At 47.6% G+C, this 24,623-nt stretch overlaps 2 protein-coding genes across 13 annotated transcripts in view; one reads left to right on the plus strand and one right to left on the minus strand.

Moving 5' to 3' along the window:
- The window catches only part of PKD1 (polycystin 1, transient receptor potential channel interacting), a 140,466-nt gene extending 129,440 nt beyond the window's left edge, over positions 1 to 11,026 (plus strand). For both annotated transcript variants that reach the window (XM_037910557.2, XM_037910558.2), the window contains exons 43-46: positions 1,608 to 1,895; positions 3,647 to 3,781; positions 4,255 to 4,569; positions 5,249 to 11,026. In XM_037910557.2, the coding sequence (XP_037766485.1) occupies positions 1,608 to 1,895; positions 3,647 to 3,781; positions 4,255 to 4,569; positions 5,249 to 5,890 (1,380 nt within the window). In that variant the 3' untranslated portion in view covers positions 5,891 to 11,026. The remainder of the gene's footprint in view (positions 1 to 1,607; positions 1,896 to 3,646; positions 3,782 to 4,254; positions 4,570 to 5,248) is intronic.
- Positions 11,027 to 12,918: 1,892 nt separating this feature from the next.
- Positions 12,919 to 24,623, minus strand: part of TSC2 (TSC complex subunit 2) — a 44,121-nt gene continuing 32,416 nt past the window's right edge. For 10 of the 11 annotated variants that reach the window (XM_037910085.2, XM_037910081.2, XM_037910082.2 and 7 more), the window contains 10 exons: positions 23,562 to 23,719; positions 22,613 to 23,115; positions 21,650 to 21,725; positions 20,511 to 20,597; positions 19,790 to 19,976; positions 18,539 to 18,678; positions 17,059 to 17,137; positions 15,813 to 15,904; positions 15,459 to 15,557; positions 12,919 to 14,781 (listed from right to left, as the gene is read on the minus strand). In XM_037910085.2, the coding sequence (XP_037766013.1) occupies positions 14,611 to 14,781; positions 15,459 to 15,557; positions 15,813 to 15,904; positions 17,059 to 17,137; positions 18,539 to 18,678; positions 19,790 to 19,976; positions 20,511 to 20,597; positions 21,650 to 21,725; positions 22,613 to 23,115; positions 23,562 to 23,719 (1,592 nt within the window). In that variant the 3' untranslated portion in view covers positions 12,919 to 14,610. The remainder of the gene's footprint in view (positions 14,782 to 15,458; positions 15,558 to 15,812; positions 15,905 to 17,058; positions 17,138 to 18,538; positions 18,679 to 19,789; positions 19,977 to 20,510; positions 20,598 to 21,649; positions 21,726 to 22,612; positions 23,116 to 23,561; positions 23,720 to 24,623) is intronic. The other variant, XR_005226973.1, reaches the window with a different exon arrangement.

Below are 24,623 nucleotides of genomic sequence, written 5' to 3' on the forward strand. Positions count from 1 at the left end.
ATAGTTGCCTCCTGCTCCCATGGCTCAGAGTCACCTAGCTGACTTGGAGGATTGGGCCAAAAGAAATCTGATGAGGTCCAACAAGGACAAGTGCAGACTCCTGCACTTAGGACGGAAGAATCCCATGCACTGCTACAGACTAGGGACCGAGCGGCTAGGCAGCAGTTCTGCAGAGAAGGACCTAGGGGTGACCGTGGACGAGAAGCTGGATAAGAGTCAACAGTGTGCCCTTATTGCCAAGAAGGCCAATGGCATTTTGGGCTGTATAAGTAGGGGCGTTGCCAGCAGATGGAGGGACGTGATCATTCCCCTCTATTCGACACTGGTGAGGCCTCATCTGGAGTACTGTGTCCAGTTTTGGGCCCCACACTACAAGAAGGATGTGGTAAAATTGGAGACCGTCCAGCGGAGGGCAACAAAAATGATTAGGGGACTGGAACACATGACTTACGAGGAGAGGCTGAGGGAACTGGGATTGTTTAGTCTGTGGAAGAGAAGAATGAGGGGAGATTTAATAGCTGCTTTCAACTACCTGAAAGGGGGTTCCAAAGAGGATGGATCTAGACTATTCTCAGTGGTAGCTGATGACAGGACAAGGAGTAATGGTCTCAAGTTGCAGTGGGGGAGATTTAGGTTGGATATTAGGAAAAACTTTTTCACTAGGAGGGTGGTGAAACACTGGAATGCGTTACCTAGGGAGGTGGTGGAATCTCCTTCCTTAGAAGTTTTTAAGGTCAGGCTTGACAAAGCCCTGGCTGGGATGATTTAATTGGGGATCGGTCCTGCTTTGAGCAGGGGGTTGGACTAGATGACCTCCTGAGGTCCCTTCCAACCCTGATATTCTATGATGGTTTCCCACCCCCATTGCTGGGCCCAAAGCCTGCACGCCCATCACCACTTCTAGTACAAGGAATACAGTCACTGAATACGTCCCTTTTGGAGGAGTGTTCTTTGGGTGGGAGAGGAAAAAATTCCCCCGCAGGCAGAATCCAGACACGTTTCATCCTCTCTTCTTATGGGCGATTGCTAACAGATGAGGCCTATGTACCGATGGGGGGCACCTTAGGGCTGTGGCATGGGCAGGCCCTCTGACAGACAAAACCCCAACCTCCCAGGAGCCTCCAGCCAGGCAGTTTGCCCTAGGGGACTGGGGGAGAGTCATGGAGCCTTGTGCTTTGATCCACCCCAGGTTGGGCAGGCCATGAGGGTCTAACAAGAACCTAGCGCACCGCTGCTCGAAGGTGAGTCCTAAGTTAGCTCTCTCGGCTGGGAGCGCTGTGGTGACAGTACCCTTGGCCCCTCAGGCGCCAGAGAAAGGGAGAGCCTTGCCTCACTCTCCAGTGCTCACCTATCACCAGCAAGTCAGCGGAGTTACACCAGGGACAGGTTTGGCCCAAAGTTTCGGTGGCAGGGTTGCAGCCATATCATCATCATGGGAGTTAAAGGCCAGTAGTATGGACCCCATTCTGCCATCACGGGACAACGGCCCTGCCACTGCTCCACGGGGCCAGCCCTGCAGTTCTGTAATGGCAGCCCTGGGTGATCAGCATTGCCCCACTCTGAACACCTCTTTCTGGATGAACTCTTCCTCCTCCCCTACATTACAGGTCTTCCTCATGGTGTTTGTGGTCTACTTTGTGGTCTCCGAGTCCCTCTTCATCAAGAAGGAAGGCAGGGCCTACTTCGCCGTGTTTGGGAGCTACAGCCAATGGCTGCTCATCCTTCTGACCACCTGCACCGTGGTGGTGCACTTAAGCCAAGCCACCATTGCTGACCAGCAGTGGGCAAACTATCTGAAGAACCGCAAGGGCTTCACCAGCTTTTACCAGGTGGCCTTCCTCAACTCAGTCTTCAACAGCCTGGCTGCCTCCCTTCTCTTCCTGCTGACTGTGAAGGTATGGCAGTGGGCCTGCCGTGAGGTAGTGCTAGGTCCTGAATGCACGTCATGCAGGTGGGGCAACATTTGAGTCAGCTATGCCTGTCCCAAGTCTCCTTTCCTGTGCAGTGTTAGATCCAGAGCATGAGGAGTAATTAGATCCTTGTCTCTCCTTTACGAAGAGTAGTACAGACGGGTTACACAAACACCTGTCAGGGATGGTCTAGATAATACTTAGTATTAGATAATACTTAGATACCTCTCGAGGTCCCTTCCAGTCGTATGATTCTAGGATACTGCGGTAGAGCTGAGGAACGCCAGCCATCTCACTTTCCAAAACCCAGCCTTGAAGATGCAAGGGTGACCATCAGATCCCCATTTGTGTAAACCAACCAAACTGATATGAAACCAGTGAAACAAACGTGGAGTCATGTTCGCTCACTTCTCAAAGGAGACCTCTGCTTCGCAGGCCAGATTGTCAAAAGAGCTCAGCTCCCAGCCCCTCCCAAAACCTGATTCCACTTGTTGGTACTGGGCACTTTTGCAGATCTGTCCATGAGCCCTTAGACAGTATAATGCAATACACCAACTCTTATAATATTCTGGTCTATAAACCTGGGTTAAATTACATAGTGCTCAATCCCCAGTTTGTATAGGAGATGAACTTGACCATATTCTCTTCACCAGATTTATGTACGTGGCACCCTGGTACCCAGCTGTATTTAATGAATAGTAATGGTCATGAGATGTAGCTTAAGTGCAACTGCAAACTAGCTGTTCAGAAAAGGGCTGGTGACGCTAAGCATACCTCCAGAAATGTGCGCTAGGTGCTGTACAAATAGAACAAAGATACTCCCTACCCCTTAGCCCTTACAGGGTCGGACAAGAGACAATGGGGGCAGGGGGTGAGACAGATGGGGGAGCACACCCACACAATGCGACAATAATGCAGGCCAGCATGCCGGGCCAGTAGTTTCTACACACCAGCAGCCTGGCCATTATACTGGTCTGTGCTCCAGCAGAGAGCCACACATGGGGTTGGTTTATCCTTTGAAGCCTCCCCCTGCCCTAGACCATTCTGCTACGGTTGAGATGAGGAAGTAGCACTCAAACTAGAACTCCCTCATTATAAACAGGCAGGGCTGCTGGCAGGACGTTCTCTGCAAGGGACCCTCGATGCTGAAACGTCCTCCCCTCCCACTCCTTAACCAGAGCCTGGACGCACGAGGCTAAGCGACACATTACCAAGCATTAACACGAACTAGATACCTTTTAGTTCACACCCCCAGCGTTCACGCAGGGGAGAGACAGCGCAGGTCGCGTGTCTCTAGTCTGAAGCGCAGGGCCATGCAGGCAGCTTTAGGATCTCAGGTCCATTTGACTGATAAAAACTTCACCCGCACACAGTTTGGGGGGGAACCAACATGGCAACAGACTGGCAGAGCGCAATGGCTGCCCAGGTGGCCGGCAGGAGCAGCACACGCTTCTTCTTCTGAAGTTTGCTGTGTTTATTTAAATGAGCTCGAACCCCCCATCCGAGGGCTGCTTTAGCCAGTGCAGATGTTTTAACGGCGGGGGTCGAAAACGGGCTGAGGGTACTTGGACCTTCATCAACCACATGCCAGCAGTGCAAGTGGACCCTGAACGCCGGGCATGCAGTGTCTGTTTCTTTGCAACAGTGCCCCAGGGTGGAAGGCTACCCCAGAAACACATGCAGCAGATTCCTTGATCCACACGGGTATAAACCTGGCTTCTCTTCTTTGGTCTCAGGCTGCCCAACAGCTGCGCTTTGTCCGGCAATGGTCTGTGTTCGGCAAAACCCTGCAGAAGTCCACGAAGGAGCTGGCTGCTGCCGGGCTGGCCTTTGCGCTGCTCGTCCTTGCTTATACCCAGCTTGGCTTCCTGGTAAATGTTTATTTTTATTATACAGTCAAGACTCACCCTAAGCTGGGCGTTGCTGAGGGAGAGGAGACTTGATTGCTAAAAAGGGAAGGGTTCATTAGAGAGACCTCAACTCTGATCCAAGCCAGAGCATTCTGGTGAGCAAGGCTCAGCTGAGCGGGCCACACTGCAGTTGGCCCCTTCCTGGCCTGCAGCAGAGTCATCAGTGGCCGACGCGACCATGGGGATGGAACTCCAAGAACTCCTTGAGGCCCCATTGGCAGGGGGCACAGGGGCAGCCCATCAATGTTGTAGCTGATAGATGCAGCAGGGCTCCCGCCTCCTAAGCCCGTGGTGTAGCTGGGGATGCTGCTGCTTGCCTGCCTTTGCAAGGCGCTCGGAGGTCTGGGACCGAAAGGCAGTCTCGAAGGCGGGGTATGGCCACTCTGCCATTGAGACAACGGCCTTTCATTGCAACCCCTGCGTTTCCTTTGCAGCTTTTCTCCTCCTGCTCGGAATCCTTTCGCAGCTTCAGCAGCAGCCTCCTGCTCCTCTTGGCTGTGGTCCGCGGCAGCGTGAACCTCCGGCTCTGCCTGCCCGAGCCCTCGGGGCTGTACTACCTGTTCTGCGCCAGCTACATCGTCCTGGAGATGTGGATCGTGCTGAGGTTGTTTGCCGCGGTGCTTGTCCACCGCTACCGGGAGATGAATTTCGAGCTGTACCGCCCGGCCTTCGAGCCCCAGGACTACGAGATGGTGGAGCTCTTCGTCCGCAGGCTGAAGCTCTGGATGGGCTTCAGCAAAGTCAAGGAAGTAGGTGCACAGTCCCATAGGGCTCCACCCTCCACCTCTGTGCAGTGTGCTAGCCAGGGGGAGGCCCAGGGCTCCTGGCTGGTGGGTCCCGGCCCCTTGTGGGCCACATGGGGTGCATGGTTTTGCAGTGTTTCGGCCGGCCTTTGCAGTCACAGGGCCGTGGGGGCCGGTGATACAAACACTCTGATTGTTTCCCCCATTGCAGTGGTGCAGCAGGGTGGGGACAAACGGTGACAGGCCACTGCTCACAGCAGTATGGGTCACAGGGGCCATCATTGGCAGGAGGCGGAAGGACTGGTAACAATAGCTGGTGTCCCAGGTAGAGGACTGGTGGCAATGCTCATGTCCTGGCTGGCAGGAGCAGAGACTGCCCCCAGCATTGTCCCCTGCTGTTGTGCCACCCCCACGGTTCAGTTTGGTTTCTAATCAGGCTGGTGGGTGTATAAACCCCCCACCCTTCTTCTCATTCGGGTCACCCCACCATCCGGCCAGGCCAAGTGGGGAGCACTCTGCAGTTGGAGACAGTCATTCAAGGCTGACATGAAGAGCTCACCCCCATCCTGCCTGCTGGGCTGGAGCAGGCGCCTGCAGGGGGTGCTCCCACCCTGGGGCGACAGGCAAGGGTTCACGAGTGCCTGTTTTCTGCACTAACCCTCTTTCGCTCTCGCTTCCCTTCCAGTTTCGGCACAAGGTGAGGTTCGAAGGGATGGAGCCGTTACCATCCCGGTCCTCCAGTGACAAATCCTTCCGGGGTCCCACCCCCAGCGCAGCCTCTGACAGCTCCAGGGCCTCCACCTCTTCGAGCCAGCTGGACGGGCTCAGCCTGGTGCTGAGCACCAGAGAGAGCTCAGAGGTGGATGCTGATGTCCAGCGGCTCCTCTCCCTCTTCGAGATGCTGCTGGCCCAGTTTGACCGAGTGAACCAGGTGACGGAGGACGTCTACCGCATGGAGCAGCAGCTGGAGGACTCGCAGAGCAGGAGGACCAGGACGAAGTACATCCAGATGACTGAGGACCTGCTGAGTCGGTACCACCTGGGGAGCACAGATCAGGGGAGACAGGGACTTTATCCTGAGAACTTTTCCAACGCCAGCCTGCACGCTCCCGGAGACCCTCTGTTGCCCTCCCATCCCGCCAGCGCCCTGGGTGCCCTACAGAGCAGCACCGGCTGTGCGCCCAGCCGGATAGTCCGGGCCAGTAGGGGCCTCAGCATGGCTTCTTCTCTGCTCTCCCCACACAAGACGTATGCCACCACGGCGCCAGTGGTCAGGAAGAAAAAGCCACTGCGGGCAAAGAACAAGGTCCACCCCAGCATCAAGTAACTGGAGACCATGTGCAGGGTCTCTGGGAAAATACCTCACTGTGCCTCCCCTGGGAAGGCAGAGAGAGCCTCGTAACGTGGCCCGGGAAGGTTCCACCGCAACTCGGAGTCAGAAACGGAAGTCGCAGGGAACCGGCGTGGAAAGCTGACGCACTCATGCCACACCAAGGACTGGGGAGCCACTGTGCCCTCCCGGGCTCTTGGCCAGCTTAGATGCTAGCAGCATCACTGCCGCTTCGGGACACGTGGCTAAGAATACAGGTGTTGCCTTGAGCCTCCCAAGTGCCTAATGAAGATGGACACAGCCACTGTGTGTTGTACATACTGGCAGCTTCTATTACCAAGGTGCCTCCGTTTCCTGTTTACTTTAGTGATGGTTTCACAGCTTTTTGGTGTCGTTGGAGACTGTTTGGCCCTTCAGTCCAGGACAACCTAAGAGACTCAGCTTCACCAAGAAGGCCAGATGAGAGAAGCCGCAGGGGTCTCACCTAATATTTAGCGTTGGCAGCAAGAGGGCAAACAACATTAATCAGGGCAATATTAAAAAGAAGTGTCTCTCTTTTTAAGTGACCCTAGCTTCAAACAAAATGAACGGATTCCAAAAGCAGAGGCCTGTTATTGTTAAGTTGCTTTATCAAGAACTGCTGCGAAGTAAAGTGAATGGTGCAAGGAGCAACTCAAGAAGGATTTCCCGTGCTCAGCTGGCTGCGCCAAAACGGGAAGAGAGGAGCTGAAATTGCGAGTAGTTAAGGTTTAACAGACTTTTGGATTCACAGACCAGTCACACTGTGGAGGAAAACGACTGGTTTCAGGGGAATATTTAATTCAATATTTGTATTGGCATGAATATAGAGTGACAGTATCTGCACCCAGATCAGTTAGTTTTCAGTATTGGCTAGTGTTATCCTCCAGCATTTGGTACTATTATTTGTATTTAAAGAAATTCAATATTTAAAAAATATGAATGACCATGAAATCCACATTAAGCCACCACTTCCAATAATCAGCCTGTCTTAGGACATGGCAATTAGTGACAGCTCAACCAAAAAGGTACTGGAGACCTAGGGGGGGGGGAGGTTCTTTTAATTGGTCACTTAAAAGAGGGGGCTGCCGGCATGCTGGCTCCATTCCGGCCCAGCTCCCCTTTAGCTACTGATCTTCCCCCAGCCAGTGGATTGAATGGGTAAGTATGGTGCGTTGGTTGCTTGGTTTTTATAGTTGAAGGAATGTATTGACATATGTAATTTTTTTTTTTTGGTTTACTTTTTTGTATGTACTGCCGAGCACTTTAACAATGCTTTCCTTGGCTAACAATGACACATGCGACCTTTTTAACAAGAATGAAATAATATATCACAAAAGCAGTATTTTTGTGTAAAAAAAAAGATCATAAACGGAAATGAGCAAACGGTAATGTGAACGCACTTCCCCAGTGAACCATCCCCAGCTGCAGCCCTGCCTCAGGGGCTGGGTGCCAGCCAATGACACTCAAACCTACTCACCAGCACTCTTAGGAGCTTCCAAAGAGGAACAACAAATGCATTAAAAAAATTAACGCACTAGGTGACGCAGGGAATAAGCCACCTGCCAGCAGAGGCAGGTGGTGAGAGACAGGGGCAGATGGTTCTTAGTTTGCTTCTGTCTGGGACAGAAAGATGTATCCGCTCCTACTCCAACCTGCTTCCACTCCCGACTTCGCTGTAATCCACAGTATATCGAGCTACAGCTGTGCTACACTTGATATGCCATGGCAGGTACTTGTCCCGCGCTCCCTCTTAGACAATTGGTGCGGGTAACAATCAATCAAAGGCACCTATTCTGGGCAGCCACAGCCTATGTAAATTATTTCCCGCTATGGTAAGTGGTGCTGCCAATAGCAAAACCTCCCTGGCAGCTAGTGCCCATGGAAACCCCCCGGCCAGCCCGTGTTCACCTCACCCTTGTCATTCCGCGTTATGTATATTGTAAGTAATTTATACGGGGTTTTGAAATGTATATATTTGCTATATTTTCATAGCATCGGTACCATGTTTGACACATGTAGATAGGAGACAGAACACTGTTGTCAGAGTTATTTAAAGGATGTATTAAGTGCTTCTTTCTGGGAATGTTCATTGTATATAAAGTATTAGGTGTCAGAGTGCGTGTGGCGTGCGTGCTCTTCTGCCAGGTGAGGTGTGGGCCGGGCTGGCACTGCGGCAGTCCCAACCCATGGAGCCGAGAGTGACAGTGGGATCTTTCGCGATGCACTGTGTTGTTCCCCACTCTGTCTTGCTCAATGCTTTTGAAAGGTAACATTGTTCTATGGAGCTCTTCGAAACCAAAGGCCAATGTTTGCAGGGGCCATTGTTCATGGTACAGCATCTCCTGTTAGACTCCATCTAGCCTCCACTGCTTCCGCTCTTGGAAGACACTTGGCTTGTAACAGAGCTCTCCTTTCCAAGCATTGCAACTATCTAATCCAGAGGAGGAGAGAGCCCTAAGCGGAAAAGTCTGTGCTCCTTTCCAGCTAAGTAACTTTATAAAGGCTAGAGATAGGGTTTCCCCAAAGACACTTCCATTGGAGTTAGTTCTTCTGACCTTTTTGCTGCTTGTTCTCACTCTCCAGCTCCTGCTGCCTTTCTCCTGCTGTGCGCATGAGATGGTTTGCACACAGCGTTGTATTCCAACAATCCCCAGATTGTATCCAGCTTGATTTTCCTTGTGCTGCACTCCCCACCTGCTTCCCTCTCTGTGGAGACTTGAGCAGCAAGCGTGGGGTTTCTTGGCCATCGGGTTTACATCCATGGAAGTTATTGTACTTTTGTGTTAGTTGCGCGGAGGACAGAATTAGACAAGATGTTGCAGAGCGCGTGGGGGAGGGATTAGCGTGATGTACAAAGAAAGTTCTCTTTACAACGGCAAGGTGGTTTGGTGGTGATAGGAAGGGCATGAAAGAACAGAAAGCCGGGGGTAAGTAGAGTACAGATGGAAGGAAAAGCAGGAACCACAGGCACTCTTCACATAGGTGATGGAACAGCTGTGGTTGGGGCAGAGCGGTGACAAACATTAAGTGTTTGGAATTTCGGAAGTGGCATCTGGAGTGGGAGGATAAGAGTTGGAAAATGGCAGGTGGATGTTAATGGTACCCATCCCTTAGCTGCAGGTACTACAGTCAGCAAGGAAAACAGTGCCAACAAAATCACCACCACTACTGTTCCAGGATAGTTCAGCTACAAGAACTGAATCCAGAGCCAGGGGCAGGTTTTGCTATTGAGTTTACAGCAATAAACCCTTCTATGTTCTAGACAAAAATGGTTTAATATTCCGATTACTGCAATCCATCTGCCCTTGGACTTTTTTTTTTTGGGTGGGGGGGGGAGAGGCACATTCAGACTATTTAACCATGGCTTTTTAACAACCCCAGTTCCCTCTACTTTTTACAAGCAGCATGGCCACTGTTTAAGTACTCACCACAAAGTCTCCGCTAGATTCCCAACGCCCGACTTTGGAGACAAAGCAGCATTAGAGGAGAGGTGTAGCATATAAACACAGAAGTGCCTTAGTGCCATCTGTACAATCACTTGATTTTCCCCATGCTTTGGAAAAAAATGAAGCAGACAGGCTCCTCTATCAAATTAGAAGGGAAGGGGTGTGTGATTTAACTGACAGTAACCAGGACTCAGCCCTTCTAGACCTACAGTATGTGCTGTGTGACCTTGCACAAAGTCACAATTTCCAGGAGTCCTTTTCCCTAGCGGTACCATAGGTATTACTTGTTCACCTCACTGCAGGGACGGGGAGGCTGTGAGACAGAACCAATGCTTTGGGCTCAGTACAGAGGTAACTGGATGAAATCCTCTGGCCTGGGTAACGCAGGTCAGCCTAAATCTAATGGTCCCTCTTCTGCCTTTAATTGATGACTCTTTCAAGGGAGTCTTGGAGGTTCTTGGAGAAAAGGTTTGAGAATTAAGTGGTGTGAAAGGAGTGGAGCTAAAGGCAAACTTCTACCAGTATTACTGTATTAAGGAAGGATTTTCAAGTATCTGCTGCCTTTTAAAATGAACAAACATTCCAGCATGCCTGCTATAGCTTTCTTTAGAACAAGTGGTAACGGGATAATAGGACATCTCAGAACGGATTCTTTGTGATTAAATTCCATTTTCTACATTCAGCACACCTTCTGATGTAAGAAGTGTCTAGATCTGGGGAAGGTTAGCCTCAAGAGGAGAAATGGTTCTAGAAATCAGATGAGTTTTGATGGTTAACAAATAAGGGAATTAGCACCAATATGTCCAGATGAGGGAAAAGCAAGCACAAGACAGACAAGTGCCTCTAGGATCCTTACATAAGGTAAGGTCTAGTTTTATATTAGTGGGAATTTCACTATTTGAATATCCTTTCTATCCCAGCTCTAGGAACTTTTTCCCATACTTAGGTCTTTTCTACAATGAAGACAGACACTTCCCCCCACCCAATGCTGCAGTGAACATGATACCCTCCCAAAGTTTGTTTCACCTCAGCATTCCCATGGCCACTAGCACCCCCTATCTGCAAGCTTGCTCTGCCAGCTGAGCAAACTAATTAGCGTCCCCTTTTCCATTTGGGAAGATAGGACGTGGAGGATGGATGGTTTGGAGTGTAGCTCAGGGAAAAAAATATCATTACCACAGGGTCTCCCTCCCACGCTGTAAGAATGTTTATGAGTGCAGACCACAGACCACCATACGAGACCAGGCCAGATGAAAACACAATAAAATGATCCTCCCTGATTATAAATATCCATGCTCATATGACACCAAGACTGCTAACAGCTTCCCACATGGATTAAAACAATTGCCCACTACACTAGACAGCATTGCTCTAGTTGTTCCGATTAGGGATCTGACCCCTATGCAGGGAACAGAATTAGCTGGCCAGCCATAGACTCCACTTTTACAGCGCCACTAAACAAGTGGTCTCGTCTAGGACAGGCTGTAGAGATGACAGCCATTAAAAACATGGTATTGGAGGATGGTTAATATCTATCTGAGGTAAGAGGCCTCTCAATCAACTGGAATTTCCAAGAGCTAAATGGTATCTGCAGGGACTAGGTACTACGGCTGAATGTATCAGTTAATTGCCAAGGGCTCTGAAAGTCTAATAGAACCTTTAAGAGTTAAAGGGCAAAAATGAGACGCTTGTTGTCAGCTTTAGTTTGGCTACAGAAGATAGTGTATTTAGACTCCCCTCTCCCACAAAAGCCTTGAATAGGCTGTGTTAGAGGAAGTTAACTGAACACAGTTAACACAGGGACAAGTTAAGAGATGATGGCGAACTGAAAGCCAAAGCGGTTTGCACAGCCTTTAGTAAGCTCGTAGGTGGCAGTAAAGGTTAAAGTTAGGATGCTCCCAATGTGAAGAGGCAGGTTTTTCTTAAGTTAGGCCTTAAAGTGAATGAGTTTCTTACTGTGTGCGCGTGTGTATGGTGGTGTGAATGAGTCTTACCAGTGCTTCTTCTAACTGTAGAAGAGCAAAGATGGGTTAGGACAACTGTCCTGCTACTTTTCTTGGATCCCAGTAGGTGGAGCAGCTCTAGAGCCCACACAGGTGTTTCAGAAAAGCCAGACACTTCAGTCATACAGCTTTGAAGCTATCATAGTTCTCATAGGAGCACTTGTTTGTATGGAGCCTTTAGCCACACACATGGGGTTCCTTGAAGTGTCACAGGTAAGGTAGCAAGTATATGAAATCTGAGCTTAGCTGCAGCCAAAACTATTAGTCATGAGATTATACTCCTTGTCAACAGCAATACATTTGACTTGCATCCCTAATAAATACTCTTGAATGTATATTTTGTGTTTATAGTCACCAAGAGATGGTTTCTTATTTATTGCCTTAAGTCTCACAATGATGCAACAGTATCAAGCTGCTTAATACAGAACCCTATCAGCTAGTTAAGGGGTGGGGTTTGGGGGGGGGGGGGGTGGGAAATCTATATAATGCTTTTGTAGCAATGGATGATCAGGACCAATGCATCAAAATATTGCCTTCTGGTCAATGTTACATTTGCAAACAAAATAGCCTATTTTGTAACTGTGGGAATGTTTCTTCAAAATGACAATGTCAAATAAAAACCATGGACTGCTAAGTAAATGTCTGCTATGCTTTTGTTGGAAGCTGCCACAACATCCTCTTTGCCTGTTAGCAATCCATATACACCGCTGTCTGAAGGATGCATCGAGGAGGTACGGTGCCGCAAGTACAACAGAAAGGTCTGAAAGCTATTAGCTTCAGAGCTAGTCCAACTCGACAACTTCAAATACGAGTAAATTCAAACCTCTGAAAAATATCCGGTTTTGATTATTGGTAACAAATTGATAGCGAGGTAATTAATCAATGTTACTTCATTAAGGAGCTTTGAGATCTTTGATAGATGTTCTACTTTAAAACGAATACAGAATTTGCTCCATGTAAAAGAGACTCACTTCCTTGTGGCTGAACACGTATCTGACGCATGGACTCAACATAGGTCACATGAGGCTCCATATATGTCACTGGGAAACACCAGCATTCCTGCAGCTGCAGCAGGTGGTTACATACCATTACGTACTTTAAGATCTGAAAAATTCACAGGAGGGGAGTCAGCATCTTACTTCTGCCCCAGGTAGCAGCACCCAAACACTTTACAAAGTGGTGCTTCTGGGAACGGAGTCCATAGGTTCTCAGTCCAGTGCTGCTCAGACACGGGTCTACACTTCACCACTGGCCTCGTTAAAGACAGTCTTGAGAGGCCAAGGACTGAATGGGCCATGAGAACTAATCTATGCTTATGCCTAGCCATCCCTCCCAATCAGGGTTGAGGCCAACTGGCAAGGTAGGGTGGGAGTTTGTCCTGCTGCCGCCGCCCATGCTGTACCTGTTCTTTGGACAAGTGGGGTTCTAGTACCAGACACCTTTCACAGGTCAGAGAGAAGAAACAGGTCAGTGGGAAATGGCCTTATTGCCAAATGATGGAGCAGATTAATCCGGAGTGATTCCGATACGCAACACGAGAGATTGCCCATACCAGTAACCATACAAATACTTTTATTTCATTTACAATTTATAAACACTCAAAATAGGACGTACACATGAGTTACTGGACAGTCCCCTTTCCCTCCAAAAAAAAGTCTCCCAAAGAATTCCAGCTTTTGATTGCTTTGCCTTGGATTCCATTCAAATTACTCAGAAGTTACCCAGTCACTAAAAACTGCTGTTATCCAGTCACTGAGTTTAGCATTTTGTTTAGCAAATTAAGAGCTCATCACTCATTTTGATGAGGACAGCAGTCACTGAGAAGTGACAAAAGCCACAATAAAGTAGTCACAGTACGTTCCAGCTTACATAACTTCTCCCATTATGGTAGTGTAGTGTCCCGTTATCTTTCACCACAAGACATGCTACTTCTGAAAGGCCTGGCACACACCTGCATTAAAAGGACCCCTTACAAACAATCCAAACTGCTGGCTTCCAAAGGTGGGACTGTCACCATATGACAAGTCCAATATGGCGATGCTGCCACCAACCAGAGCCAAGGGTCATTTAAAAGGGAAGAGAAAATTTTGCATTTGAGGGAAGATTTCTGGCAAGACCACATTATAGAACAAGTTAAAGACCAGTCAAGTGCACCCTGGTCACACATTGGGCTACCTACTTAGATCCACTCACCTCTCTGAGGATTGCCTTTCAGCAGAGTATGTGAATACGCACAAAGGGGTCAAGTTACTTCCCAGCATCCTGGCCACATTCTTGGGGACCATCCTGCCGCCCCTGGAGTCAATGGAAGCTTTGCCACTGACTCTGCACTAGGAGCAAGTCTGGGCCTCTAGCTAAATCCTTGGCTCATAAGTTCTAAAACTGGCCCAAATTGTCTTTGGAATCCTGGGTTTAACGGAGTCTTCATTACAAGCCAGTTTATTCATGGTCAGCGATTTCCATACCAGTTTTGATTACCATTCTCCCTCTCCACTGACCTGCAGACATCTCCCTATTTATATTGTTAAGGTATGAGAGAACAATTTCACTGGAGTGGGAAACTCATGCAGATGTCCTCAAGCAAGGAGAGCTCATTGGAAATAAAGGCAGCTGCAGTTTTTACGGGTAACTTGTGAAGCTAGTGGACATTCCTATAATTAGAGCTGGTGTTAAGAACTAGTCTGAAAGTGCATGCAACTCTCATGAATGCTAATAGAGCTTTTCCACCCATGTAGAGGAAATGGAGATCTCAAGTGTCCAGAGACTGCGACTGAAGCTTTCATTTGGTTGGGTCAAAACACCATTTGCTTCTCCATTGTCCCACCAAGTGATGAGTGCAGAACAAGTATCCTGACTTGCTGCTTTGCCTGCTCCTGCTTAGAGAAATGCTTAAATTTTGCACGAAAGCTGCTAGCAGAGATGGATACCTTTAAACTTCACTTAATGTCTCTAGCCAAATAAAGACCAAATGTATAGGCTTGATGCACTCTGGGATTCTCCAACTAGGGTAGAAAATCCTTCTTATTTCATGATGGTGGGCGACTCAAAGTCAAGCCGATGATGTCTATCCGAGTCACATGGCAGTCCAGTAACTAGTTCACACCAAGGTAACATAGCCACACTGCGTTTCCAAGTCCCAGTTGTCTCCCTGTGGCAGTGCTGAATTAGTGTGCAGGGTCAAGAGTGTTCACTCCCCTCTTCCTCCCACCGCCGCATGCCAGAGGGCAGACGCTGATCACATGGGGATTTACACAAATTCTGTGAAGTCATCCACTGAGGAGATCAGCCGCTTTCTCTGCCCAGTTTCATAGGTTGATGCTGGGTCCTGTGGTCCTTGGGGAGGGGGTTTAGTAAGAGCAGAAGGGTGCATTTGCATCAGGGGGAAGCCAGGTGTCTGGTACTGGGTTTCCTCTCGGATCTGAAAGAGCATCACGGAGGAACAGGTCAGCAGGATATCCCCACAATTGCCCCTTGGCATGTTAGTAGGTACAGCTCTCCCAATTGCCACTTGGATCTGAACGCTGCATATCACGCACAACCCTGCAGGACCTGGTGTCCTCAACTCCCACTGTAGCCAATGGAAATGGAGGGCTCTTTAGCTGTCTGTAGCTTCAAACCCTATTTCCCCACACATCATTCTCACTAGAGTTTGGTTAGTCTGAGGGCTTGTCTACACTTATGTGGGGCGATCGATGCACTGGCGGTCGATTTAGTGGATCGAGTGAAGACCCGCTAAATTGACTGCAGATCAGACTTCCCTCGACTCCTGTACTCCATCGGATCGAGAAGAGTAAGGGGAGTTGACGGGAGAGTGTCTCCCGTCGACATTGCGTAGTGTGGACCCTGCAGTAAGTAGATCTAAGCTATGTCGACTTGAGTTATGTTATTCACATAACTCAAATTGCGTAGCTTAGATCGACTTTTCCCTGTAGCATAGACAAGGCCTGAAGCATTCAAGGCAGATATCCCTTTAACTTATTCACAGGCCTTTGACAGTTCATTCTTGTTTTCTCCAGATATTTATGATTGTGCTTGCTTGTGCTAAGCATTCCAGATGTGCAATGTGTCAGGGAAGGAAAAACAGGCTTGAATTACCCGGTGCCTGAGCCTCTTGATATGACGTAGCCTCGCTATCCATTTTGATGGGTAAGTATCTGTAGGATTCGATCTGCTATGGTGAACCTGGGAAGCCATCTGATTCAAGGGAAAAGAAGTTTTAAACACAGCTCCCATGACAACAAGAGTGATACATTGTTTACACAACATAATTAGTCACTGAAGTTAACTAAGTCTGTGAAGTTCAGATGCTAAATCTGACTAACTGGTTATTCAACTAGAAGAGCTCTCAGAGTTTAATTTCTTGGCCTAGTTGCATTAATTTCCCTGGGGTGGCAGAGCGTGATCCTAGCAGAGGCAACAGTCCTTAAAGAGAGCCCAGACAGTACTCACGTTGGCATGCAGGGCCATCTGGCGGGCTACAAATGGCAGGTTCTTATCCGAGACAATTTTAGCAACACTCGTGTCCACCAGCCCTTCCATGTCTATGTTAAAATGGAAAAGATTCAAAGATGGTCACTTTAAGAGGTGAAAAGCCAGAACTAGCCAGTAATTATATGTACTGTGACGTGATACATTCAACTTCATGAGGATTTCCAGTATTAGAGTCAAGATAGTGAGAAATGGGAATATATTTTACTCTCCAATCAATTGCCTCGAAAGAAAGGTCTCCATAAAGCATTATAGCTTCTACTGTAACACTGCTCACGGCACAAGGGTGCAATACTCTGGGCCTCCCAAGCTCTGACTGCTCCACACAGAAGGCCTTTCCCAGGAACCCTAGTCACAATCCATTATTCCCCCAAAACACAGAGGCGGGGCAGAATATTCATAGCTGTTTCTCAGACTGGAAGGGGTTTCATTAGAGAAGTGCATTGTGGGAGGGGCGTGGGGTGTATGGTTGGCCTCTTGGTTATACGTGCTGGGGATCCATGTGGGATCTAGTAAGGCTGCAAAAGACCCACACGCAGCCCTAAACAAGGGAATAAGCCCTGAAACAGCTGTGACCCCCTCCAACTGATGTTCAAAAGAGCATTGCTCAGCTCCAGGAGGAGCCATATCCAGCTCTCAAGGGTCACTCACTGCACTGCTGGGAAAGAAGCTGGAGGGGGACGAGCCACCAGGATTTCTTCCTCCAACCTGCCAAAAAATGGTGTCACTATACCGGTGTGCAGAGCATAAGCCAAAATGGAGGCATTCCATTCACTGGCTGGGACGCCATGCATCCCCGTAACTAGAAGATAGCGGTCCTATGGTCCAGTGGGGAAGAATTACTGATTGGATGCATCACCAAATACTAGGTGCTGACACAATTTTGGAGAATTTCCCCTAATGGGCTCCTCTAAAGGGAGCCCGAAAGCTTTTACTGAGAGTACAAATCACAGTTCAGAAAGGGTCTACCTAAGCTAGGTAAACTGGCAATATGGGATATGCTGTTACAGAAGGGGACTGGCTCCAAATACTTAGTCCTGCCTCAGGGCGGGGGACTGGATTAGATGACCTATATTGAGGTCTCTTCCAGTCCTACAGTTCTACGATTCTAAAGTTTTACCACCTGGAGACTTGTACAAACATTCCAATGAAGTTAAGGAAGTTGTCGTGCGAACCAGTAGAAACATTCTTCGAGAACTAACCCTACCTTTCCGACACTGTAACGTCACCAGGTTACAGTCATAGTCAAGCGGTGTAATTATAACATGCACAAAGTTGAACTGGCCCTAGGGAGGAAACAAAATATTGTAACACAGAAGCATAACTAACACTTACAGGCATATTTTACTGGAAACCATTTGACATCTAGAGATGCAATCCACTGATGCAGTCTGAATACAGCAAGGTAAAAAGTCCCAATTCATAACCAAATAGTCTTTAGACCAGTGGCGCCAGTTAGGAGGCTGGGGGAGGGGAAGCATTTCCCCCACCCCAGGTATTTGCACTCGCTAGAAGTTCCGCAGGCCACGGAGCCGTGCAGACCAGGGTCCGACCACTTTTAAGCAGGGTCCTGTACTAAATCAGTACGGCTATTGGTGGAGTGGTCTGGAGCGTCACTTGGCTGTGTGGTTGCAATGCCACTGAACTATGACCTGGGTGCCCCTCCATGTAGACAGAGGGGCAGCAGAGCCAAATTTCAGTAAGTGGCGTTGTGACCTGGTGCATGGGTCGTCTGTTCCTGTACGGCAGAACAGAGGGGAGTCTGCCAAGAACTGACTCCTGGCGGCACAGAGAGGGGAAACTCCCTTCTGAAGGAGAACCAGGGTTCCTGCGGGGCCGGGAGGAGAGAGAGACCAGGACTGGAACTTGCCCCCCACCAAAGAAATATCTGAATTGGCGCCACAGTTTTAGACAACACACAAAGATGAACAATTTTACAAAGAACCCATTGCTGACATGCAAGTGGAAAGTCCTGTTCATCTTTGGATGCTTTCCAGTGAGCTGCATCAGCCCAACAGATGTGTAATGAGTAGGGCCCCTCCAAATTCACGGCCATGAAAAACACGTCACAGACCGTGAAATCTGGTCTCCCCCCATGAAATCGGTCTTCTGTGTGCTTTTACCCTAGACTATACAGATTTCATGGCGGAAACCAGTGTTTCTCAAATAGGGTGTCCTGACCCAAAAGGGAGTTGCGGGGGGGTTCACAAGGTTATTTTAGGGGAGGTCACAGTATTGCCACCCTTCCTTCTGCGCTGCCTTCAGAGCTGGGCGGCAGGAGAGCGGCAGCTAGTGGCCAGGTGCCCAGCTCTGAAGGCAGGGCCCCACCAGCAGCGGCAGAGAAGTAAGGGTGGCAACACCAGACCAAGCCACCCTGACTTCTACGCTGCTGCCTTCAGAGCTGGGCAGCTGCAGAGTGATCGCGGCTGACCGAGGGCCCAGCTCTGCAGGCAGCAGCATAGAAGTCAGGGTGGCAATCCCATCCCCGGCGATCCTGACTTCTGCGCTGCTGCTGGCGGTGGCTCTGCCTTCAGAGCTGGGCTCCTGGCCAGCAGCCGCCGCTTTCCAATTACAACACTGTGAAATTTCAGATTTAAATAGCTGAAATTTGTGCGAAATTGACCAAAATGGACCGTGAATTTGGTAGGGTTCTATTTATAAGCAGACCCAAGTGTAAATTCTTGTACCTTTATCGTTCCCAATTTAAAGTCTTCACCAGAATCATTATAAACTATGGAAACAAAGTCATTCCCGAGGTGCCTCTTCTTGTCGCAGCGATATTTATCCAAATCCTTCGTGGGCATCAAAGTCGCAATGTGAAAAATGGCTGGGGGAAGAAGGGGGGAAAAAAAAAAAAATCAAGCAAACAAAAATAAACTGGGATAGAAAATGGAAGATGCAACTAATAACTTTACTGCAGGCGATGCTGGAACAGACAGATTGATAGGGTATCTATGATCCTATAGCGGTAATGTTCTGTGTATGGCATTTGTCTGAAAGTCAAACTGACAGCTGAACTTTCATGTTGTGCTATTTTGACAAATCTGTCCTGATTTGTAAGAGCTGAACACTATTGGCCAGCTCCTCAGACCCCATTCTAGCTGCTTTGCACTGCACGGGGGACATGTCAGAATGCACAGTGCTGCAGCCAATTCTGAGGCCGTGGAGAAGACCCTATGGGACTTCTGCAGCTGGTGCAACTTGGGAGCAGTCCTCAGTCTGCTCCCAGTTATACCAGGGCCAAAATGACCCATACGAGTTCACCTTCTCAGATGCATTCCCTGTTACCCTACATTTATTAGCGCACATATCCCAATATCCAAGAGAGATTTAAGGAAAAAGTCCTTTACAGCAATTTCTGTAGGGCCACAGCAGCATAGATGAGGAGAATCTGCTATGTACAGAAAGAATTAAGTACCTTAGACTTTTAAATGTATTTCTTTTCACTGCTGATTGCGTGTGATGCTGTGGTAACACCCAGTCACGAGATTAAGGTTGACAACAGAACCCAGCTTTAAATATTGTTCTTTAAAGAAACATCTGGCATGGTTTTGATGGTAGCAGATGGCTGCTATAATACATCATCTGGTTTCTGGTACTCTAGTGGCCCATAAAACAAGACTGATTTGACACAAGGACAGACATAAAACCATGTCTCATACGGTCTGTATGTTCAGAGTAAAAAGTGAGATTTTGTGTGTGTCAACCTCTCCCAAGCCATCAGTGCAGAAGATTAAACATATTAAACAACATGGAAAGGGAACCCAGGCAAACGCAGGAAGCTAGTAGGAAATCCCTCTCTTTACCACATCCCGAAAACAGAAGCAATTTGGCACCACAGGGTAAAGTTTAAAGGTGTACACACTCCCGCTGACTTGTGCATTAAGGCATCATTCCTGTCCCCAAAGAAGTGTAACCCTTTAATTGGGATGCCCTACCTTGCATAATGTCATCGTGCCAGCAGTAGGTAAACTGACCGTCCTCCCCACACACGTCCAGACCACCAAGGTAAATTTTATCAGGCTGGCAATCTTTGAGTTCAATGAGCTTCCCTAAGCCAGTCAGAAACTCCGTGTATCTGTAGGAGCCATGTTCATTCGACAGAATAGCGATCTCATTGTTGCTCTAGAGAAAAAAATTGAGTGTCTCATATGGGAGGTTCAAGTACTTACTGTTAAAATGTATTCACCTCCTTACATGTGCTGTGAACCGATTCCACGACTGGCAAGCAGAGCACAAGGGCAGACTCTGTGCAGGCAGAACAGGTGGGTGACAAAAGTGTTCACTGAGTCTGGGCTGGGCTAGCAGAATATTTGCCTAAAGCCACTAAAGCTTCTAGAGCTGGCCACATGGAAGAAATGCCAATGTCACGAAGAGTCACTCGGAAATGAGGTTAGCAGAAGATACAGTGGACTCAGTGAAATATAAGCCCAGCTACTGTAAAGTTGCACAGTCGGTGCTCATACAGCACTACGAACAAGTACGAAGGTGAAAGCTCAGGCCTTCAGGCGTTTTGCTATCGCTTGGGCACTCTCCGAATAAACTGGGAAGCCACACCACAAAAAGAAGCTACTTTAAAATGGGTAGAAATTACTGCAGTTCAAGGGAAGCTGCTTGGCCTCTAGTGAAAGTTATACTTTACTACGTGTAAGAACTCACCTGTCCTTCTCCTACATAGAGCACGGCAATCTTGTGGGTATCATAGGAAGGAATTTGATCTAGGAGCTGCACCGAACTTTCAAATGTCTACAATTAAAACATGTTCACTGGTCATTTCTTTGAATGGCACTGATAAGCAGCCACACCATAGACCTTGAGAGCATATGTAGTGAGAGATTCCTGATCTCCACATAATTATTCCTTGATAAACTTCATTAAGGTATTTACCACAGAAAGGCACATATAATATTAGCTTCTGACTGATACAAATAAAGTGTTTAATAGGGTATATTATTCCGTTTTCTGTTTTTTATGTTTCATATTAATTTAATCTCCTGACAACTGAATGTATCTGAAGCACCAGCCGTGAAAACTGATAGACTCTTCTTATACTGTGTTTAACTCTAAGCATAGAGAACTCACTGCAGGGTCAGTTGTAGAAAACACTTTTCTGGATAATACTGTCACACAGAACAGTACTTCAGTGGGGAGATGGACAAATAATGGGTGAGCTAGTTTGCTACTTGGACCAAGGAAATGACAACCCAAACTCATATTTTACTAGTACGTTCTCTGTGCTTTGTGCCATCTCCACAGCATTGTACTTCCCCACAGAACACTGGTTTTATTCTGGTCTATTTCTGCGACGGATAACTCCCCTTGGCCACTCCCAGTCTGTCATATTGGTCACCACCAATTGTTTAGCCACCTTCTCCAACACACATTGCCCAATTTCACCCGGTGCTGTTACCACCAAAGCAACAACACACCTACTTGTTTGGAAGCTAGTACAAGGGAGCAAAAACCCTGCCCTTGGAGACCAAGTGTACTGCTTGGCAAGCAAATCGGTTGCTGTTGGCTCTAGGAGTGGGAACTGAGCCATCTCATCACAGCAGTACATAAGCATTGTGAGAAATGGGGAGGGGAGGGAAATCACAATCCACAATTACAAACAAGGGTCATCAGTTCATCAGGGATACCCAAGATTTTACATCTCCAGCAGCCGGGCCATTAAGGGACCACCCATAACTGCCACTATCCAGCCTCTTAATTCGTTAATTAGTATATATTTAGATTTTTAAAAGCGAGTGTGATTAAAGCAATCATTCCAGGTGTTCATACTTAAAACCATTGCCTACCTCATTTGGCAACAAAAGGGGCTTGTTGGATTCATCTCCAAAGAACGGGGAGTGGTATAACTGTAAAAACACAAAGCTAAGAAGAGAAATTAAATCCCGTTACCCTACAAGAAAGCCCCCGTCTATCTGCGCTTTACGAGAGGTCTGAGATCAGCTGCTCACAGTGCAGAATCCCTCCTTTGACGGCACGGTAGGTATTTCCTCCGCCTACAGTTTCTGTATATGCACACGCTGTACCATAAAATCAAATAGCTCAATAATGTCAGCAGCATGACTTCCCTACACCAGCAAGGGCACTGGATCTTTATGAAACACAAAGGAGTGGAAATCAAATCCTATCTCACGGCCATTGTTTTATTTCGGATCTAGAAGATTAATGAATTCTCTTAGGCTCTGGACTCCTCTGAATATTTCACAAATTAATATACCACCAGCAAGGTAAAGATCTTCAAATTAGAGCTCTGGGATACTACTAGGCTCAAACAACCAATCTAATTTACTTTTCCCCCCACTGTTCATGCGGTGTACCATTCTGCATTTCACTCATCTCGGACGGAGAGACTGCTCTGGTTCACTGGTTTATAGTTAATTTGCTTTCTAGCTCTTCTGCATTCAAATTGCACGTGTGTTTTGATTTCAAATGGGGAGGATTGTTAATCCATATTAATTGTTTTTAGAAACCAAAAAAAAAAAGGTTTAGAAATTGTTGAGATGTTTGCCACATTTCTCTTTGCCCAAAATTCAGGTTACAGGTGCTAAAACATGGATTAAATTATAGGAAGTTACACCTCCTGTCTGTTCAGTTTTAGGTTTTGTAAGATCCAGAAAACCTCATGTGTTGCATTTAAACAAATTTAGCTAAACCTCTAAAAAATCTTAGTTCTAAGACACGAGTTAAAATGAAGTTTACATCTGGAAACACCATAAGCCCTTTTTAGGCACCCCCCGCAGCTAACTACCCACCTTGGGTTTATTCCAGGTACTTTCTCGGCATTGGAGGCTGCTGTCCTGCTCTTGAAGGCATCTCTCTCTATCCTTTTGCCCCTCCTCGAAGGGGCTGAATCCGAGATGGTGTACCCTCTAGGACGGTGGCCACTGGGTGAGCGGGGAGAGGAAGAAGGGACGCTGCAATCCAGTCTGGCTGTACCCGTTAGTCCAGCGTCATCCCCTTTGCTCAGCCAGCTATTGGCCCCTTCTCCTTCAAGGTTCCCAGACTGAGATTTCGATTTCAGTTCTGTGCTCAGCCTTCCAGTTGCTTCTTTAGTGTTTGTGTCTTTGAGGACTTCCTGCAGCGTCTGAAGCTCAGGGGAAGAGCTGGATTTGCTGAGTGGCTGGGAAGGCTGGAAGGAGAGCTCTTCCAGAGTCCTGCCATCCTCCGAAGGGACAACCCTGCCGATAGGAATTCCGCCGGCCACCAGTTCATCGGATTTCAGAGATTTCTCTTCTTGACTAGACGTTGAAGAGGACTTAAAGAAAAAGTCAAAGAAAAGCTGTTTTTCTGAGTAGCACCTTGACAAAACCCACAAGAGAACATGAATGGGAAAGACACCAGTGGACAGGGAGACATTGCCACCACTAAATACACTATACTAAAGCATTACTGCTTCAATACAGGCAGATATGGCCTAACTACCAGAAGGACAGAAGCCTAAGCCCTGAGCCCGTACGCATGCAGTTACCATTTCTCCTGTGTGCGCAAATGGCCAGCAAGGCCTTAGATTGACCATCTGAGCCCACAAGCATAACTGCACGTGCAATCTACCCAAGTTCAAAGCCTTTTGCTATAGTTAAAACAATAAAAAGTGCAAATGGAGAACACATACAAATCTGCAGTGTATATTAAAGCTCCTTCTCTGGCTTGGGACAGAAAAGTTATTTGACTGGTATTCAGCCGGCTGCATGACAGCCTTACCCTGCTGTAAGCCTTGTGTGGTTTGCTGAACTTCTCCTCAGCCAGGGCTTGCTCAGAGCACACAGCCTTAAAGTCTTCAAACTCTTGAGATGCCAGGGAATCGGTTTCTTTTAAATCCACTTCCAATTGGCTCCCCTCTTCCAGAACTACCGCCGATTCTACCAAGACACAAACAGAGTAACTGAGGCATGTAGAGAGGAGTGGAACGATGGGGCCCCATCCTTTCCTCTGAAGTACCAGCCTTTTCCCTACTAGGATTTTAGTGGAAGGCCATATTCAATGTGCGGTGTAACATATATCTTTGATCACAGAGTGTGGACTTTAATGGCACACAGACTTGCTAGAGGTCTCCCCTTCACACAGAATAATTGGTCGACTTACCCTCATACCAAAGGGTTGTACAACTGCTTTGTCACACTAAGCGCAGTGCTGCCAAACTGTTACTAACGGACACGTAATGGAAAGATAGTGGAGAAAATGGATTCTTGCGCATATTAATACTCAAGTATCAGGACAGACAGTAACTAGAGAGATGTAAGGAAGTGCAAGACTAGCATTAAAGTTTGTTATTAAACAGGCAACGAAAACATAAGTTCTATGCAACTGTGGAAAAGAATAAGTCTTGTATATAACAAATGCTCTCGTGCCTTAAACGGAGGAGGAGACAAGAAAATTCACTAGAAGTCATTTACTTGCATTTTGACAGTTTTCTCAGTATGCTTCAGTAGAAGTTAACCAGTATAGCCTATGCTTTATTAAAGGACAGGAGGACATCATTAATGCATGTATTGCAGCAATATTGGAAAGTCTGCATGTGGTTTCCAATCAGACAAATAGCTAATTAAACAGACCAGACTGAAAGAAAGCTCCGTGTAAGCGCTGTCTATGGCGAAGAGGTTAGTGGAAGGGGTAACCAAGTGTCTACTGTACACAGTAACCCTGAACACAGGAATGCGTTTGACTGAAGACTTCTGTTTGCCTTGTTTTTTTTGTCCTGAGGAAAAGGCTGAAGTACAGGAGGCTTCCCATTACGTACACACAGAATTGGAAGACCAATCTGAA

Source organism: Chelonia mydas, chromosome 10 (assembly GCF_015237465.2).
Source record: "Chelonia mydas isolate rCheMyd1 chromosome 10, rCheMyd1.pri.v2, whole genome shotgun sequence".
Classification (NCBI taxonomy): Eukaryota; Metazoa; Chordata; order Testudines; family Cheloniidae; genus Chelonia; species Chelonia mydas.